At 50.8% G+C, this 19,910-nt stretch overlaps 1 protein-coding gene across 1 annotated transcript in view; it reads right to left on the reverse strand.

Annotated features, from left to right (window-relative positions):
• Positions 1–19,910, reverse strand: part of crtac1b (cartilage acidic protein 1b) — a 129,299-nt gene that overhangs the window by 2,715 nt on the left and 106,674 nt on the right. The window contains 8 exon segments of the mRNA XM_055647094.1: positions 1,541–1,684; positions 3,534–3,576; positions 4,938–5,080; positions 7,832–8,000; positions 9,749–9,849; positions 11,332–11,414; positions 15,172–15,224; positions 15,227–15,310. Of these exon segments, the coding sequence (XP_055503069.1) occupies positions 1,541–1,684; positions 3,534–3,576; positions 4,938–5,080; positions 7,832–8,000; positions 9,749–9,849; positions 11,332–11,414; positions 15,172–15,224; positions 15,227–15,310 (820 nt within the window).

Raw genomic sequence — 19,910 nt, forward strand, 5'->3', positions numbered from 1 at the left:
ACTAAATTAACTAAAGTAAACTAACTAGAAACTAAACTTTTTAGTCGTTAGTATAGTTTAGCATAGAGATATCAATCAATGACCTATCTTCTTCTTCTTTAAGGATAAAGGGGAAATCCTTTAAAACCGAGATGAGAAGAACTTTTTTCACGCAGAGAGTGGTGAATCTCTGGAATTATCTGCCAAGAATAAATTTAAGAGGGAGTTAGATGTGGCCCTTGTTAAGGGGATCAGGGGTTAGAGAAGGCAGGTACGGGATATGAGTTTGATCAGCCATGATAGAGATGGCGGTGCATCAATCCCTACTCCTGACCTATTTCTATCTATGTTTCTTGTGTATGGCGTGCACAGCCTAAAGTTGTCGGACAACTTGTTCTGTTTGATCTTATTTGATTGTGCCCACCAGGTTGATTGCATTCGTCGAAACAGGGCGGACCACGTGAAGGCTGAAATCTCCTTTGATAATTACCTTTGATATCTCGAAACTAAATTAAACTAACTAGTTATTGATTGATCATTAATACCTCTAAACGCACTTAAACTAATGTAGTGCTGAAACAGGCCCTACAGTCCACGGTGATCATCGATCTCCCATTCACATTAGTTCTATCCCACTTATTCGTCCGCTAGGGGCAATTTACAGAGAGCAATCAAGCTGCAAATCTTGAGTAAAATAAAATTTTGGAAGTTTTGGATGCCCTGTTGCAGGAAAGCTGCCGTTAAGCATGGAAGATTCACAAGGATGTTGCCAGATCTCGAGCGCCTGAGCTATCAGAAGAGGTTGAGCAGATTAGAACTCTATTCCTTGGAACACAGGAGGTGGCCTTGCCTTGCCGAGGTATCGTGAAGCACTTAAGAGCTCATGATTTTATCCACCTCTATAAGATTACCCTCCACCTCCCATGCTCCAAGCAATAAAGCCCTATCCTGCCCAACATATCCCTATAGCTCGGACCCTGGAGTCCCAGCACCAGCCAGGCCCTCGGCATTGAGAATCATGCAGCACGGTATCAGGCCCTTCAGCCCATCATCTCCCACCTACACTAGTCCCACTTGCCTACGCTCATGTTCTTCGAAATCTTTCTTAATATCTTTTAAATGTTGCTATATTCCCTGCCCCAACTACCTCCTCTGGCAGCTCGTTCCATACACCCACCATCCTCTGTGTGAAAAAAGGTTGCCCCTCAAGTTCATATTCAATCCTTCTCATCTCACCTTAATCCCATGTCTTCCCGTTCTTGATTCCCCAATCCTGTGTTCACCCTATAGCGTTCCCCCTATATATTCTCCTCGTGATTATACTCAGCCTCTCAAATGCTGGCAAGATCCGCTCCCCTGGGTGAAAAGACTCTGTAGATTCACACTATATTCCCCTCATGTTTTTATACACCTCTGTAAAGATCACCCCTCAGCCTCCTGCGCTCCAAGGAGTAAAGTCCTAGCCTGCCTGACCTCTCCCTGTAGCTCAGGCCCGCGGGTCCTGGCAGCAGGGCGGAGAGGATGACCATGGGCATTGGCGGAGGTTGGTGTGGACACTCACCCACACAGGCCGTCCCATCCTCGTTGGGCTCGTAGCCCCGACTGCACCTCCTGTTGGGGAGACACCTGTAGCCCCCGAAGGTGTTGATGCATGTGGGCCTGTTGCTGGGGCAAGGCCGTGGGAAACGGGCACACTCGTCCTCATCTGTGTGGGGGGCAGAGAGAGAGAGAGAGAGAGAGAGAGACTGGTACACTAGGCACAACCTACACCCCTCCCTGGCACCCATGAATACACACCCTCACATCGCCACCACTCCCTCGTTTTCAGATCAATTTCCGACTTTGGTTTTCTAGTTTTAGTTTTTAGACATACAGCGTGTAAACGGGCCCTTTGGACCAACGAGTGCGCCCGGACCAGCGATCCACCCGTTTACGCTAGTTCTGTGTTATCCCACTTTCTCATCCACTCCCTACACACGAGAGGCAATTTACAGAGGGCCAATCATCCTACAAAGCAGCACGCAGGGCGGAAAGGTGGCGCGGCAGTAGAGCTGTTGCCTTACAGCGCTTGCAGTGCTGGAGACCCGGGTTCGATCCCGACTACGGCTGCTGTCAGTACGGGGTTTGTACGTTCTCCCCGTGACCGCGTGGGTTGTCTCCTAGATTTTCGGTTTCCTGCCGCACTCCAAAGATGTACAGGTTTGTAGATTAATTGGCTTGCTATTAGTGCAAATTGTCGCCATTGTGTGTAGGATAGTGTTGGTGTGCAGGGATCGCTGGTCGGTGTGGACTCGGTGGGCTGAAGAGCCTGTTCCGCGCTGTATCTCTAAAAAAATGGGACCAGCGCGCGGACTCGGCTGGTTTGGGCGCATCTTTGCTCATCTTTACCGTTGGTCTTTACTGGGCTTTATCTTGCACTAAACCTGATTCCCAATTATTGTGAGCAATTTTTGTCCCATATCTGAGGAAGGATGTGCTGGCGTTGGAGAAAGTCCAGAGGAGGTTGACAAGAATGATCCCACAAATTATTGGGCTGACATATGATGAGCGTTTGTCGGCACTGGGCCTGTACTCGCTGGACTTTAGGATGAGGGGTAGGGGAACCTCATTGAAACTAACCGAATAGTGAAAGGCCTGGATAGAGTGGATGTGGAGAGGATGTTTCCACTAGTGGGAGAGTCTAGGACCAGAGGTCATATCATTAGAATAAAAGGATGTTTCTTTAGGAAAGAGATATGGAGGAATTTCTTCAGTCGGATGGTGGTGAATCTGTGGAATTCATTCTTTTTTTTTTCCTTTTTCCTTCCTCCCACAATATGTAATATGTAAAAGAATATGTGATTCTGTTCCATTCTGTTTGTAGTTTGTTTTTTGCACAAAGTCCGTAAGCATTGCCACTTTTCATTTCACTGCACATCTCGTATGTGTATGTGACGAATAAACTTGACTTGACACAGGAAGGTTGTGGAGGCCTAGTCAATGGATATATTTATGGCAGAGAATGGGGTTGAGAGGGAAAGATCGATCAGCCATGATTGAATGGTGGAGTAGACTTGATGGGCCGAATGGCCCAACTCTGCTCCTCTTACTTATGAAGTTATGAATGGCTTGATTGTGTCATGTATAGTCTTTTACATGAATATTGTCTTTCCACTGACTAGTTAGCACGCAACAAAAAAGCTTTTCACTGTATCTTGGTCCACGTGACACTAAACTAAACTAAAGAAAAGTAAAGGTGAAGAAGGCTCCCGACCCGAAACTTCACTCATCCTTTTTCCCCAGAGATGCTGCCTGAGTCGCTGAGTTGTGCCAGCACTTTGTGTCTATCTTCAGTATAAACCAGTATCTGCAGTTCCTTTCTCGACAAACTAAACGAAGGTCAAGACATTGCCTAGTTTCAACGCTATGTTTCCCACTCTATGACTGAACAGGTGAAATTCCATCATGTTATGCTCACTCTTCCCCAAAGAGCCCCTTACAATGAATTCTTAAGACAACTCGCTCCCTGTAGACAGGGTCTGGAGGGTGTGAGTGTCGATGAGGTCCTGACTCACCTGTACATCGTCGGCTTCCGTCAACTGTGAATCCTCGCCCGCACTGAAAAAGACAAGACATTTGTCTTTGGCGAAGTCGGTGAGGCTGCATTTAGAGTATTGTGTTCCGTTCTGGGCACCGTGTTATAGGAAAGATATTGTCAAGCTGGAAAGGCTACAGAGAAGATTTACGAGGATGTTGCCAGGGCTGGAGGGTGTGAACTATAGGGCGAGGTTGAGTAGGCTGGGACTCTATTCCCTAGAGCGCAGGAGGATGAGGGGTGATCTTAGAGAGGTGTATAAAATAATGTGAGGAATAGATCGGGAGTCTCTTGCCCAGAGTAGGTGAATCAAGGACCAGAGGACATAGATTTAAGTTGAAGGGGAAAAGATTAAATAGGAATCTGAGGAGTAACATTTTCACACAAAGGGTGGCGGGTGTATGGAACAAGCTGCCAGACGAGGTGGTTGAGGCAGGGACCATCCCAACGTTTAAGAAACAGTTAGACAGGTACATGGATAGGACAGGTATGGGGGGATATGGGCCAAACCTAGGCAGGTGGGACTAGGATAGAGGGGACATGTTGGCTCGGCTGACTGCGGTACAGGGAGGGAGCCACTGGAGAGGTCGGACGCGAGGAGCAAGGGGCCGGTGAGAGGGTGGACAGAGGTAATGCCTCCAGCGCTATCATGGTCGGCTGCAGGAGGAACACCGGGACACAAAGATGGCCGGGCGAGGGGACAAGAGGGGCAAAGACGACAGAGGAACGCTCTGCATTAGCTGGGGTCTTGCCGGGATCAGGAACCCCTACAGTAGATCGAGCACGCTAAAACTAGAGGGCACAGGCTTAAAGTCAGGGAGGAAGGTTTTAAGAGGGACCTCGGGGGCAACCTTTTCACTCGGAGGTAGAGAGGTTGAGAGAGAGAGAGGGGGAGGAAAAGAGAGGGGGGGCGGAGAGGTTGAGTGGGGGAGGAGGAGAGAGGTTGAGAGAGAGAGAGGGAAGGAGGTAAGGAGAGAGGGGAGGGAGAGAGATAGGTGAAGGTAGAGGTTGGAAGAGAGTTTGAGAGTGGGGAGAGGGTGAAAGTGAGAGGGTTTGTGAAGGAGAGAGAGAGGTTGAGAGCGAGAGAGAGGAGGAGATTGAGAGGGAGAGAGATTGCGAGATAGACAGAGAGAGGTTGAGGCAGAAGTTTGGAGAGAGAGAGAGGGAGAGAGCGAGAGATAGAGAGATAGAGAGAGGGGTTGAGAGACCATGGGGTACACAGAGACTCCTGGATGTGGCAAGAGGTGTCAAGGTTCACCCAGTGAAGGTTGGCAGCAGAGCGGGACAGAGTATCACTGCTGTTGCCGATCACCAGGGTGCAGAGGGTCACAGAGTAGGGGAGTGAGGGGTAGGGAGTGGCGAGGGCCCCCGATAGTTTGCGTACCTCGATGTCCTGGCTGCCAGCTTGCACTCCCTCTTGTGGGAAGGGCACTTCGATGGTGGAGTTGAGCTCGGTGAGGGTGACGGGTCTGGAGGAGAAGCTGCCCCCTGGCCAGGTCACCTCCAGGTGAGTTGCCACGTCCTTCCCTGTCAGCAAGAAGCAGAGATTGTCTGATCAGCAACGTTAGATAAAGAGAGGAACGGACGAGAGACGGCAGGTGGGACTAGTGTAGCTGGGACACGTTGGCCGGCCTGGGCAAGTTTCCTGCTTCCACACTGTATCACTGTTTGACTCTATGACCAGCAAACACCCTCTCCCCGGCACAGGCAACTCTCCACTCGGGTGTGTTAACCCACAGAAGTGTGAAGATGCACACCTCCTGTCCATTGATTCCATCTACACTTCACACTGCCTCGGCAAGGCCACCAACACAATCAAGGACCAGTCTCACCCCGGTCACTCCCTCTTTTCCCCTCGCCCAACAGGCAGGAGGTACAGAAGTGTGAAAACGCACACCTCCAGATTTACGGCCAATTTCTTCCCAGCTGTTATCAGGCATCTGAACCATCCTATCCCCAACTAGAGTCCTGACTTCCCATCTATCTCATTGGAGACCCTCGGACTATCTTTCCATTCCTGACCCTTTCTGCGACTTGAAATCAGCTGGATGGGTTTCTGCTTCCGCAGATGCTGCCGGACCCGCTGGGTGTTCCCAGCACCTTCTGCTTTTCCGTTTCGGATTTGCGACATCTGCTGGGTTTTTTTGTCTCGATTTCTCGGGACCTTTGGGAGCTGGCTCCGAGACGTGAACAGTGGCTGAGAAAGCTGGGAGAGTGCCGTGGATAAGATGCGAGGCTCTTGGGAGGTGACAAATTAAAACCTACATCAATTGAGTAGGAAGGAACTGCAGATGCTGGTTTAAACTGGTGATAAACACAAAATGCTGGAGTAACTCAACGGGACCGGCAGCATCTCTGGAGAGATGTAATGGGTGACGTTTTGGATCGAGATCCGTCTTCAGTCTGAAGAAGTGTCACAACCCGAGACGTCACCCATTCCCTTCTCTCCGGGGATGCTGCCTGTCCCACCGAGTTCCTACAGCACTTTGTGCCTAAATCAATTGAGATAATTAATGTCCATTCCATGTAAAGGCACTTCATATATTTATTTTACTTCAATAAAATATGCTGCTCTAACTGTCCGACACAGTAATTTAATACGGCATCAGCATAATTTAATCCTTAAAGCATTTTTTATGAGGTCCTCATATTTTTACGGGGGGAGAATTGGATTTATAGAAGCCCAGCCCTTCGCTGTTCAACTGCTATTTAATTTACCTGTCCAGAATAAAACAAGATTTACTTGTAGAAAGCGACTCCATAATTACGTATTCAATTCAATTCAATTCAATTCAATTCAACTTTAATGTCATTGCACAAATACGAGTATGGGTACAACGAAATGCAGTTTAGCGTCAGTCCCTAGTATAGTGCAATATAGAAATAAAAATAAAAATACAGAATAATCAAACAATAATCGAACAATGTGGACGGAGAGACTGGAGAAGTCTATCGGCGGGACTCCGAGTTCAGCAATGTGATGGTATTATTGTAGAAGCTGTTCCTCATCCTACTGGTACGAGACCTGAGGCTCCTGTACTACCTCCCTGATGGGAGGAGGGCAAACAGTCCATGGTTGGGGTGGGAGGGGTCTTTAATGATCTTCCTGGCCCGTCTCAGACACCGTTTTCGGTGGAGGGCATCCATGGCAGGGAGCGGGGCACCGATGATGTACTGCGCGGTTTTCACCACCCGTTGTAGTGCATTCCTGTCCGCTACGGTGCAACTGCTGTACCATACCGTGAAGCAGGTGGTCAGGATGCTTTCGATGGTACAGCAGTAAAAGTTGGTCAGGATCTGGGGGGACAGGTGAGCTTTCTTGAGCCTCCTCAGGAAGTAAAGGCGCTGCTGCGCCTTTTTGATCAGCTTGGAGGTGTTGAGGGACCAGGACAGATCCTCCGAGATGTGTACCCCGAGGAATTTGTAGTTGGAGACGCGCTCCACCTCAGTCCCGTTTATATGAATGGGGGTATGTCTGCCCCCTCTGCCCAGCTCGCTGCTTGAATCCATTCTCACAGTGTGAACAGAAAGAAATCCAAGCTTGGCACAAAGCGGTTTAGGCTCTTTTTAAGGAACGCTGAGGTCCTGTACCAGAAGGGACAGAACCGCCTGTACTTTTTTGAGAAGGTCCGTTCCTTCAGCATCTGCAGTAAGATGCTGTAGATGTTCTACCAATCAGTGGTAGCCAACGCCATCTTCTTTGCTACCGTGTGCTGGGCAGCAGGGCGAAGGCTGCGGACACCAACAGGATCTACAAACTCATCAGGAAGGCTGGCTCCGTCCTGGGGCCAAGTTGGATTCATGGGAGGTGGTCTTGGAGAGGAGGATGCTCCTCAAACTGCGGAGCATCCTGGACAATACAGCTCACCCCCTCCTTGACACATTGGTCAACCTGAGGAGCACCTCACTTTAATTTGACGTATCTGTTGTTAGCGGACCAATTTCCCTCCTGGGATAAATAAAATTATATCTCATCGTATCGTGTGGAAAGGAACTGCAGATGCTGGATTGCATCGAAGATAGAAACAAAAAGCTGGAGTAACTCAGCAGGCCAGGCAGCTTCTCTGGAGAGAAGGAAGAGGTGACATTTCGGGTCGAGACCCTTCTTCAGACTCGATCAGAAACGACACCTAATCTTTTTCTCCAGAGATGCTGCCTGACCCGCTGAGTTACCCCAGCATTTCCCCCTTGCTGGACGCATCTACCGAAGTGGACGCACCCTGGGGATGGAAGGTTCCGGAAGGCAGTGGGTGGGAGGGACGCGCTGGCCTGACCTACCCAGCCCGAAGTGGGCGACGGGTTCCATCTCGCACAGGTACCCCGAGCCACCGTCGATGATGCGTAGGTGAGATCCACTCGCCCTGGTGTACATCACCACCTTTGCCCCTCGGGCAAACGCCCCAAAGCTGGTGCGTGGGATCACCCGCAGCCAGCTGTTCCCCGAGCCCTGGAACCAAAAACCACAAGATGCAGAGATTTAACCTGGGTGGAATGAAACGTCACAGGGTGCTGGAGTAACTGAGTGGATCGGCCAGTATCACTGTAGATGGACACAAAGTGCTGGAGTAACTCATGGACACTATCACTGGAGAACATGGATGATGGGGCCCCAACAACCTCTCTACAGATGCCCCTATGGAGAGCGGTTAATCAAGATGCATCACAGCATGGTTTGGGAACCTCTCTACAAGACTGCAATATGGAGAGCAGCATAAAGACACAGAGTGCATCACTCAGCGGTTTGGGAACCATCTCTGGATTCAAAGACTGCAATAAATGGATGCATCAAGACACAAAGTGCTGGAGAGTAAATCAGCGGGTCGGGGGTCAGCATCTCTGGAGAACCTCTAAAAAGTCCTCAATCTTTTAGGGGCATCTCAAACAGTACAATCGCGGCCATCCAACAGCGCCACTAATGGGCGTGGGTGCATCGGGCCATTTAAAATGGGAGGACGAATACCTTGAGGGGATTTCGCAGTGGAGCAGGCAAAATGTGTAGGAAGGAACTGCAGATGCTGGTTTACACTGAAGATAGACATAGAATTGTGTAACTGGGTGGACAGGTACATGTACATCAGACAAGGCTTCAGTATGGAGGATGGGGTCATGTTTCAGTTATATATATAGAGGTTATGTTTCAGTTAAATAAGACGCTGGTGAGGCCATATTTAGAGTATTGAGTTCAGTTCTGACCAACTTGTTATTGGAAAGATATCAAGCTGGAAAGGGAGCAGAGAAGATTTACGAGGATGTTGCCAGACCTCGAAGGCCTGAGCTATAGGGGGAGGTTGAGCAGGCTAGGATTCTATTCCGTGGAGCGCAGGAGGATGGGGGGTGATCTTATAGAGGTGGACAAAATCATGAGGGGAATAGGTCAGGTAGAGGCACAGGGTCTCTTGCCCAGAGTAGGGGAATCGAGAACGAGAGGTTTTTAAGGTGAGGGGAGAATGATTTAATAGAAACATAAGGAGAACCTTTTTTTTAAAAACAAAGGGTGGTAGGTATATGAAACAAGCTGCTGGAGGAGGAAGTTAAGGCAGGTACTATCACAATGTTTAAGAAACATTTACACAGGTACATGGATAGGACGGTTTAGCGAGATTTGGGCCAAATGCAGGCTGGTGGGACTGGTGTAGATGGGACATGTTGGTCAGTGTGGGCACGTTGGGTAGAAGGGCCTGTTTCTACGCTGTATGAGCCTATATGACCCCTATGTGATGATAGAGTATCATCATCATCATCTCTGGGGATAGACACAAAAGGCTGGAGTAACTCAGCGGGACAGGCAGGATCTCTGTAGAAAAAGAATGGGTGACATTTCAGATCGAGGCACTTCTTCAGACCGGTTAGGGATAAGGGAAACAAAAGATATAGACGATGATGTGGAGAGATAAAGAACAATGAATAAAAGATATGCAAAAAAGTAACGATGAAAAAGGAAACAGGCCATTGTTAAACGAGAAGCGAGTGCTACTTGGGTGGGAGAGGGATAACGAGAGGGAATACTGGGGCCACCTGAAGTGAGAGAAATCAATATTCATGCCACTGGGCTGTAAGCTGCCCAAGCGGAATATGAGATGCTGTTCCTCCAATTTGTTTTGGGTCTGGACCCTACTTCTGGGCCTGTCCTCGCCCTGATCTTGTGGAGGTTGTGCAGCTGCCTGAGCGTCAGGAACAGGGAGTAGCGACACTGACCTGCGTTACTCTGTAGACGGAGAGAGGCTGTGCCCTGGACTCTCCGTGAGCGATGATCAGATCCAGCTTCCCGTCTCCGTCGAAGTCTGTCGCCACCGCACCTGCCGGAGGGAGGAACGCAAGGACCGGTGAGGACTCACCTGGGGGAGCCGCTAACTCACAGCGCCAGGGACCCGTGTTCAATCCCGACCTTGGGTGCTGTCTTTGTGTGTGTGTGTGTGTGTGTGTGTGTGTGTGTGTGTGTGTGTGTGTGTGTGTGTGTGTGTGTGTGTGTGTGTGTGTGTGTGTGTGTGTGTGTGTGTGTGTGTGTGTGTTGCATTTGATCTGTGGATGTGAGTGGATGTGGAGAAGGTTTCCATTAGTTGGAGAGTCTCGGACCAGATGGCAGCACAGGACCTTTCGTCGGCACAAAAGGACGTACCTTTAGAATGGAGATGAGGAGGTTCTTTAGTCTGAGGGTGGTGAATCTGTGGAATTCATTGCCACGGGCAGCTATAGAGGCCAAGTCATTAGATATTTTTAAGGCAGAGATTGACAGGTTCTTGATTAGTGCGGGTGTCAGTGGTTATATGGAGAAGGCAGGAGAATTGGGTTGAGATAGAGATAGATCAGCCATGTTTGAATGGTGGAGTGGACTTGATGGGCCGAATGGCCTAATTCAGCTCCTATAACTTATGACATCCCTGGGTCTGCGTGTGTTTCTTCCCACACTTCAAAGATATGCGGGTCTGTAGGTTTATTGGCCCTCTGTAAATTGCACCCTAGTGTGTAGGGAGTGGATGACAGAAGGAGTGTGAACGGGTGATCGATGGACAGCGTGGACACAGAGGGTCGACTGAGTCCATGCTGGGTCCACGCTGCATATCCCAACGAAAAAAATCTCAAGGATTTTGTACGTTAATTGATTGATTGAAAGTTCCAGGAGAAGGAAAGGAGGAGGAAGAGAGATTGAGGCAGAGGGGGAGGGAGAAAGAGGGGAATAAGGATAGGGAAGGAGAGATAGGTAGGAAGAGGAAGGGAGAGGGAGATGTGGAGGGAGGGAAAGGGAGGGAGAAAGAACGAGGGGGAGAGTAATAGAATGGGAGGTGAAGGATGGAAGAAAGAGCGGGAGATGGAACAAACAGGAGCGGTGAGAAAAGGGAGAGAAAAGGAGAAGTGGGAGAGGGGGAGGGAGGGAGTGAGAATGGGAGGGCGGGCGAGAAAGGGAGAGGTGGAAGGAGAGCGATAGAGAGTGAGGGAGGGAGTGAGAGGGGGAGGGATAGTGAGGGAAAGGGTGAGAGAGGGAGAGAGGAAAGGAGAGCGAGAGAGAGTGAGGGAGGGGGGAGGGATATTAGGGAAGGTGAGAGAAAGAGCGAGTGAGGGAGGGCAAGTGGGGGAGTGAGTGAGAGGTGTCGTGATACTAGAGACGGTGAGGGAAAATGGGAATGGAGAACGAGAGAGAGTGAATGAGGGAGAGCGAGAGTGAGCAGGCAAGGAAGGGAGAGCGAGTGAGAGTGTGTGTTCAAGCCCGTGTGGGGAGCAGGGATGGGTTTGACAAGGGCGGACACACAGCCCCACCCCTGGGGCCGGCGTCTGCAGCTCACCCGTCCCTTGTCCGCTCGGCTCCGCTGCATCTCCCACGTTGACTTCCTCGATCAACGGATCTGCTCCTTCCCGCTGAGACACTCTGGCCAAAGCAAGACATAGAGTCATACAGCGTGGAAACAGTCCCATCTACACTAGTCCCACCTGCCCACACTTGGTCCACATCCCTCTAAACTTATCCTACCCATGTACCTGTCTAAATGGGTCTTAAACGTTGCAATAGTACCTGCCTCAACTACCTCCTCCCGCAGCTTGTTCCATACGCCCACCACCCTTTGTGTGAAACATTTACCCCTCAGGTTCCTATTAAAACTTTCCCCTCTCACCTTATACCTTTGACCTCTGTGCGTTTACACAATCTATTCTTCTCATGATTTTATACACCTCTACAAAATCACCCCCCAGTCTCCTGCCCTCCAAGGAATAATGTCCTAGCCTGCCCAATCCTCTCCCTATATCTCAGGGTCTCGAGTCCTGGCACCATCCTTGTGAATCTTCTCTGCGCTCAGGACAAGACTCATTCCTCCTGAGGACCACTTTGAACCACTGGTGCAGCTGTTTTTCCACCAGACCAGACCAGTACACAACCAGGAACGCCAGATTTCTCTTCAACACAGGGAGGGTTCATCGCAGCTGGTAGAGCCACTACCTCACACAGACTGTTTACCCTCCTCCCATCCGGGAGTCGCTACAGGTCTCTCCGTCGCCGGTCCAGCAGGTTCAGGAACAGCTTCTTCCCTGCGGCTGTTACACAACTTAACTCTGCACCTCGGTGATTGCCAGTCAATTCCCCCCGGACACTCCTTCCCCTAGAAAAATTGCACTGCTGCCACTGTATGTATATATATATATATATATATATATATATTACTGTTCCATTATTCTATGTTTGCTCTTCTGGGTGAGATGCTAAATGCATTTTGTTGTCTCTGTACTTGTACACTGCACAATGACAATAAAGATTGAATCTGAATCTGACAGGGCCAGAGATCCAGGTTCCATCCCAACCTCGGGTGCTGTCTGTGTGGAGTTTGCATGTTCTCCCTGTGACTGCGTGGGTTCCCTCCCGCATCCCAAAAGACGTGCGGGTTTGTAGGTTAATTGGCAACTCTGTAAATTGCCCCCTAGTGTGTAGGGTATGGATGAGAAAGTGAGATAACATAGAACTAGTGTGAACGGGTGATCGATGGTCAGCATGGACTCCGTGGGCCGAAGGGCCTGTTTCCATGCTGTGTCTCTAAACTAAGAAAAATCTCAAAGATTTTGCAGGTTGATTCATGATTGAAGGGCTCTTTTCATTACACGCAAACTGCTGGAGTAACTCAGCGGGACAGGCAATGTCTCTGGAGAAAAAGGATGGGTGACCCTTCTTCATACCTCTATCTCTAAAAGAAAACCCTCCCAGACATTTGCCCTCCTCGAGCCCTGACCTCTGTCACATCCCATCCCTGATCCAAGCCGCCCATCCCTGCCGCTCTGACCTTTAGCCACTTGGCCAGCACAACAGTGGTGGTCAGCATCGTAGGACAGTGCTCCAATGAATAGCCCAGAGATACCTGTGTTATTGCCAGCCAGCCTGCAGTACCCACGTCTACCAGCAGAGTGAGCCAGTGCACCAGCCAGAGCTCAGGAAAACCTACTGATAGATTCACACGGCAGGGAAACAAGCCCTTCGGCCCAATTGAATTTCCTTTATTGTCATTCAGACCTTACGGTCTGAACGAAATTTTGTGCCTGCAGTCATACATACAATGATACAATAATAACAACAATAAACACAAATTAACATCCACCACAGTGAGTCCTCCAAACACCTCCTCACTGTGGTGGAGGCAAAAATCTTAGGGTTGCAGTCTCTCCCTCTGCTCCCTCTGCGCTGAGGCGATTCCCCACCGGGCGATGGTATAAACAGTCCCGCAGCTCACCGAACCCCGAGAACGGGCCGGTTCAAACACTGCGGCCCGGGGTGGTCGAAGCCGCCGCACCTCCAGTCCAGCACACGCAGCCGCCGGCCCGCGGCTGAACCCAGGACTCTGGACACCGCCGCCAGAACGTCGTCCCAGCCACCGGAGCACCGTCCCAGCCCCCGGACCAGATCGCCCTCACGTGAGTACCGTTCCACCCTCAGGCTGGGCCACTCCGACGGGAGTGCCGTTCCTCCCTCGGGCTGGGCCACTCCGACGGGAGTGCCGTTCCTCCCTCGGGCTGGGCCACTCCGACGGGAGTGCCGTTCCTCCCTCGGGCTGGGCCACTCCAGCGGGAGTGCCGTTCCTCCCTCGGGCTGGGCCACTCCGACGGGAGTGCTGTTCCTCCCTCGGGCTGAGCCATTCCAGCCCCTCACCATGCCGCTCTCACGGGAGCACCGTTCCATCCCGGGCTGGGCCGGGAGCGAGCCCAGGACGAGTCCTGTCAGCTGCCTCCAGAGTCCCGAGGTCGCCGGCTCCGCTAGGCCTCAGCGTAGACTGAGGCAAAGAAGGGGGATACGACAAAAAGGTCGTATTCCCCCCAAAGGGAGTGACAGCAGCCCCCGTTTCACCCCCCACCCCCCTCCCCACATAAACACAGCCTAAAAACCAAAAACATAACTAGACAAAAACGAAAAAAAACAATACAAAAAGTAAAAACCAACGGACTGCAGGCGAGCTGCTGCTGCCAGGGCAGCGCCACCACTTCCGGTGCCCCATGCCAACCAAGGTGCCCCATCTAAGCTAGTCCCATTTGCCCCCTATCTCTGAAAACCTCAGACATGCAGGCTTGGCCTCTGTAACTTAGTTCATAGTTTAGTTTATATCCACGTGCCCCGGGTACAGTGAAAAACTTTTTGTTGCGTGCCATCCATTCAGCGGAAAGCCTATACATCATTACCATGGGTTTCCTCCGGGTGCTCTTGTTTCCTCCCACACTCCAAAGACAAGGAGGTTTGTAGGTCAATTGGCTTTGGTAAAAGTGTAAATTGTCCCTAGTGTGTAGGATGGTGCTAGTGTACAAAGTGCTCGCTGGTCGGCACGGACTCGGTGGGGCCGAAAGCCCTGTTTCCACGCTGTATCTCTAAAGTCTAAAGTCTGCATTTACTCAATGATACAATGAGACTTTATTGTCACATGCACCTAGTTACAGTGAAATGCTTTGTTTTGCAAACAGCCCGGTATAATCATACAGCAGGCCTCACCAAGGCGGCACACAAGAGTCGCCACGTTCCTGGTGCCGATAAAGTTGCAAAAAGATCATCGAGCAGTCTCCATATTTCCTCTCAGTGTTGAACCATGCCTGTCGCTGTAGGCCGCAGTGGCAGCCAAGCCCCCCTGCCAGGTCCCCCCCTTTGTTCTCAGTGGCCACCACCCCACCACCACGCCCCCCTTCATTCTCTGTCCCCGGCCCCCTGTCAGAACCCCCCATCAGTCTCGGCAGCCCCCCGTACCGAGAACCCTACGTCCCCAGTGGCCCCCCCCCCCCCCCCCCCCCCCCCCCGGCCAGGTTGCTCTTGGTGGCCCCCCCCCCCTCGCTCTAGGCAGCCCCCTCCTCGCTCTCGGCATTCCACCCCTTCCTTTGCTCTTAGCGCCCCCCCCCCCCATTCTCTTGGCAGTCCCCCTCATTCTCGGCGTTTCCCCCCCCCCCCCCCCCCCCCCCCCACCCCCCTGCTCTCAGCAGCCCCCCCCATCGAATGCCACTACCAGGGAGAGTAGTGGAAACTGATTGGCCACACCCAGCGCTTCAAGGACAGGTACAGGGATGGGCAGTGTCAAGAGGGGGTACAGGGTACAGGGATGGGCAGTGTCAAGAGGGGTTCGGGACCAGATGGCCGGGGAGGTCCGTGGGCAGGGACGGGGTTGGGGACCTACCTGAAGATGCGATTGGATGAGGAGCCTCGGTAGGCGATGTTGTTGAAGAACACACCTCGAGTTCCTGGTCGTTGTCAAAGTCGGCGGCTATCACCGTCCGCACGGGCGAGGGCAATGCAAAGGCCGGCGTGGCGATGTTCTGCAGAAAGACCAGGCCCAGAGATCAATAAACAACTGGTCCACCATGTTGACTGCGCACAAAGATGGCACCAATTCATTCACAGGCAGTAGGCATTGGTGAAAAGGACATAGGGTTGTCCATGCCGACCAAGATGCCCCATCTATGCTCACGGTTACGTACTCTTGGGAACTAGTTATCCAACTCTAGTTTGTGAATCATGGAAGCATACAGCACGGAAACAGGCCCTTCAGCCCAACTTGCCCATGCCAACCAAGGTGCCCCCTCATGGTTCATGGTGCCCCCTCAAGACACATGGTTACTTATTCTTGGGAATTAGTTTTGTTTAGAGATACAGCACGGAAACACACCCTCCGCGTAGTCCACCAAGACCGTGCCGACCAGCGACCCCCCACCAGCATTATATTAACCTGCACATTAGGGACAATCTGCAATTTTTACCGACCTACAAACCTCTACGTTTTTGGAGTGTGGAAGGAAAGCTGAGCCTCCGGAGAAAACCCACGCAGTCACAAGTAGAACGTACAGACAGCACCCGTAGTCGGGATCGAACCTGGGTCTCCGGTGCTGTTATGCAGCAACTCTACCAGGTTCTGTTTCAAGTTTTTTTACACAGAGGGTGGTGAATATCTGGAACTTGTTGCAAGCGGCGGTGGTGGAGGCAGCTGTGATAGTGGCGTTTAAGAGACTTTTAGACAGGCACATGGATATGCAGGGAATGGAGGGATATGGATTATGTGCAGGTAGATAAGAATTGATCTCGGCAACAAATGAGGGAGTAAGATTGGACTTTATTGCCTTCCATCACAGTGAGGAATATGGGGAATCCGCTGTGGTGGATGTTTATGTTAAATTTTATGTAGTTGTATGTCTTGTTCCTTTTTTTTTAGTATGGCTTTATGATAATACGAATATCACTGTACCTTAATTCGTACACGTGACAATAAAAGACCTTTAATCCTTTGAAGTTCGGCACAGAAATTGTGGCTGAAGGGCCTGTTCCTGTGCTGTACTGTTCTACTCCAGTAAATATTCCCCTCACATGAATAAAACATCTTAGAGAGGTGTACAAAATCATGAAAGGCATAGAACTGGTAAATGCAGAGTCTTATGCCCAGGATAGGGGAATCAAGAACCAGAGGGCACAGGTTTAAGGTGAGGGGGGGAAAGATTTAACAAGAACCTGAGAAATAACTTGTTTTACACAAAGGGTGATGGGTGTGTGTGGAACGAGCTGCCGGAGGAGGTAGTTGAGGCAGGTACTATCGCAATTTTTAAGAAACATTTAGACAGGCACATGGATAGGATAGGTTTAGAGGGATATGGGCCAAACACAGACAGGTGGGACAAGTGTAGATGGGACACGTTGGTCAGTGTGGGCATGTTGGGCTGAAGGGCCTGTGTCCACACTGTGTCACTCTATGACTCTAAGCCACTCTATTCATCCAGCCAAGGAAAAATATGCAGATTAATTAGATTTGTACGGTACGCTTTTAATCAACGGTTTCCAATCTACTCTCATTTGGATTAATATTCCGGTGTTTAATTAAAATCTTTAAATTTATGGCCGTCCCACATCAGACACACATGAGCTGTTTGTACGCATGAACTCAGGGACAAAAGCAACTACTTAAAGGAGATCGCTCCTCAGTCACTGGTGTTTGGTGTATGGGGGGAGGAGAGGAGGGAGTGGGAGAGGGGAGAGGAGGGGGAATGGGGAGGAGAGGACGGTGTGGGGAGAGGGGAGGGGAGGGAGTGGGGAGAGGGGAGGGAGTGAGGAGAGGGGAGGGAATGGAGTGGGGAAGGGAGGGGGTGGGGGGAGGGTAGGGAGGAGACGAGGGGGAGGGTGTGGGGAGACAGGAGGTTAGGGTATGGGGAGTGGTGGGATTATAGGACGGATTGGAGAAGAAGGAGTGGGGAGGTGGGGTGGGGAGGAGGGAGGGGGAAGGGGAGGTAGGGAAGGACTGGGGAGGGGCGGAGGGGAGCGACTGGGGTGGAGAATGTGGGGATGGTTGATGGAGGAGAGGGAAAGTGTGTGGGGGAAGAGGAGAGGCGGGAGGGGGAGAGGAGGAGAGTAGGAGAGCAGGGAAGGATGGAAGGGCATGGGGAGGGACTGGGGAGGAGAGGAGGATGTGGGGAGAGGGAGAGTATGTTGGCTACAAGGTGGGCGTTGTAAATATATAAGGGGTGTGGGGAGGGGAGGGAGGGGTGTATGGAGAATGGGAAAGGCAGTGTATGGGGAGAGGTTTATTTTAGTTTAGCGATGTAGCACGGAAACAGGCCCTTCGTCCCATCGAGTCCACGCCAACCCAGTCACACTAGTTCTACAATATCCCACTCTCTCATCCACTCCCTGCACACTAGGGGCAATTTACAGAGGACCAATTAACCTACAGAACCTGCAAGTCTTTGGGATGTGGGAGGAAACCGGAGCACCCGGAGAAAACATATGCGGCCACAGGGAGAATATCTGCACAGACAGCACCCATAGTCAGGATTGAACTCAAGTCACCAGCGCTGTGCTGCAGCAACTCTACCAGCTGTGTCACTGTTCCGTTCGTCCCCGGTGTTGGGGGGACGGGGGGCATGCAGCGAAGGGGAAGGAATGTGGCAGCGGTTTGGGTGAACGAGAGGCAAATCGGGAGCTGTGGTCATATATTTAACAACAGCCACCAACCAACATCTCCCCGTGTAAGATGTTAAACCATCTTTTAGTTTAGTTTAGAGCAGGGGAATCGAGGACCAGAGGGCATAGGTTCAAGGTGAAGGGGACAAGATTTAATAGGAATCTAAGGGGTAACTTTTTCACACAAAGGGTGGTGGGTGTATGGAACAAGCTGCCAGAGAGGGTGGTTGAGGCTGGGACTATCCCAACGTTTAAGAAACAGTCACGGCTAGGACAGGCTTGGAGGGATATGGGCCAAACCGTAACGCAAGCAGGTAGGACTATTGTAGATGGGGCATGTTTGCTGGTGTGGGCAAGTTGGGCCAAAGGGCCTGATTCCACACTGTACCACTCGATGGCTCTCTGATTCTAAACTGCGCGAAACAGGTCTTTCAGCCCATCGAGTCTGTACCGAGCAGTGATCCCCACACATTAACACTATCCCTACACACACTAGGGACAATTGTACATCTATACCAAGCGGCAATTAACTTAACAACCTGTTTGTTTTTGGAGTGTGGGAGGAAACCGAAGATCTAGGAGAAAGGCCACTCGGTTGCAGGGAGAACGTACAAACTCCGTACAGACAGCGCCCGTAGTCAGGATGGAATCTGGATCTCTGGCGCTGTGAGGCAGTTGCCCTACCACTGCGCCACCGTGCCGCTCAAACTACTGGTTGTAGTTTCCTGCCTTCTCCCTCTTCCCTTGAATAGAACAGCTGGATACACAAGCTTCCGATCTAATGATGCCAGCCCCGAATCTTGGAAATTAAATCCTAACCAATCCATCAACTCTCTGACCAAGACTCTTCCTTTAAAATCCTAGGATAAATCCCATGACTAGTCAGAAAAGGATCTCTGGGAGGTTCTGCCTCAGTTACGGATGGAAGGATGTAACATAGAACAAGGGAGGTGGGGGGGAGGATAAAAGAGAAATGGGGGACTGGGGAATGAGGGACGGGTAGACGGAGGAGGGGGAAGGGGCAGGGAGGAGATGGCGGGTGTGTCTGGGGTAGGGAGGGCACAGGGATGAGAGGGTGGGCAAGGGAAAATATCACTTGGAATTGGAGTTACATTTCATACTTAAAATTCACACTTCAAATCAGTTAAAGTTCATGCCATCTATTTCAGAACAGGGTTGAGTAATGAGAAACAGTTTGTGTGATTAAAGGGCCTTTGGGGGACAGTCATCATGATCTGAAAGACCTTTATATAAAAATTGGAAGTGATTTAGTACAGTCTGCAGGTCTTAAGTCTGAATAAAGCAACTTGAAAAGTGTGAGCTATGAGTTGGCGATGGTAGACGTTCGTCATGTTAACGTGTACATGTTAAGCAAGCAATGACCAATGCTTCACATAGAAACATAGAAACATAGAAATTAGGTGCAGGAGTAGGACATTCAGCCCTTTGAGCCTGCACCGCCATTCAATATGATCATGGCTGATCATCCAACTCAGTATCCCATATCTGCCTTCTCTCCATACCCCCTGATCTCTTTAGCCACAAGGGCCACATCTAACTCCCTCGTAAATATAGCCAATGAACTGGCCTCAACTACCTTCTGTGGCAGAGAATTCCAGAGATTCACCACTGTCTGGTACTTAAGAATCAGTACAGAGTTTACAAGGGTTTTATATAGACTTTAGTGTTTTGGGATACAGCGCGAAAACTGGCCCTTCGGCCCACCGAGTCCCTGCCGACCAGCGATCCCCGCTCACTAGCACTATCCTACACGCTAAAGGCAATATACAATTTTACTGAAGTGTCAACCTGCACGTCTTCGGAGTGTGGGAGGAAACCGGAGCACCTGGAAAAAATACATGCAGGGAGAACGTGCAAACTCTGTACAGACAGCACCCGTAGTCAGGATCTACCGCTGCGCCACTGTGCCCCCTGTGCTTACTTTTTGCCTTCTTATAAAAAACACAACGGGTC

Source organism: Leucoraja erinacea, chromosome 15 (assembly GCF_028641065.1).
Source record: "Leucoraja erinacea ecotype New England chromosome 15, Leri_hhj_1, whole genome shotgun sequence".
Taxonomy (NCBI): Eukaryota; Metazoa; Chordata; class Chondrichthyes; order Rajiformes; family Rajidae; genus Leucoraja; species Leucoraja erinaceus.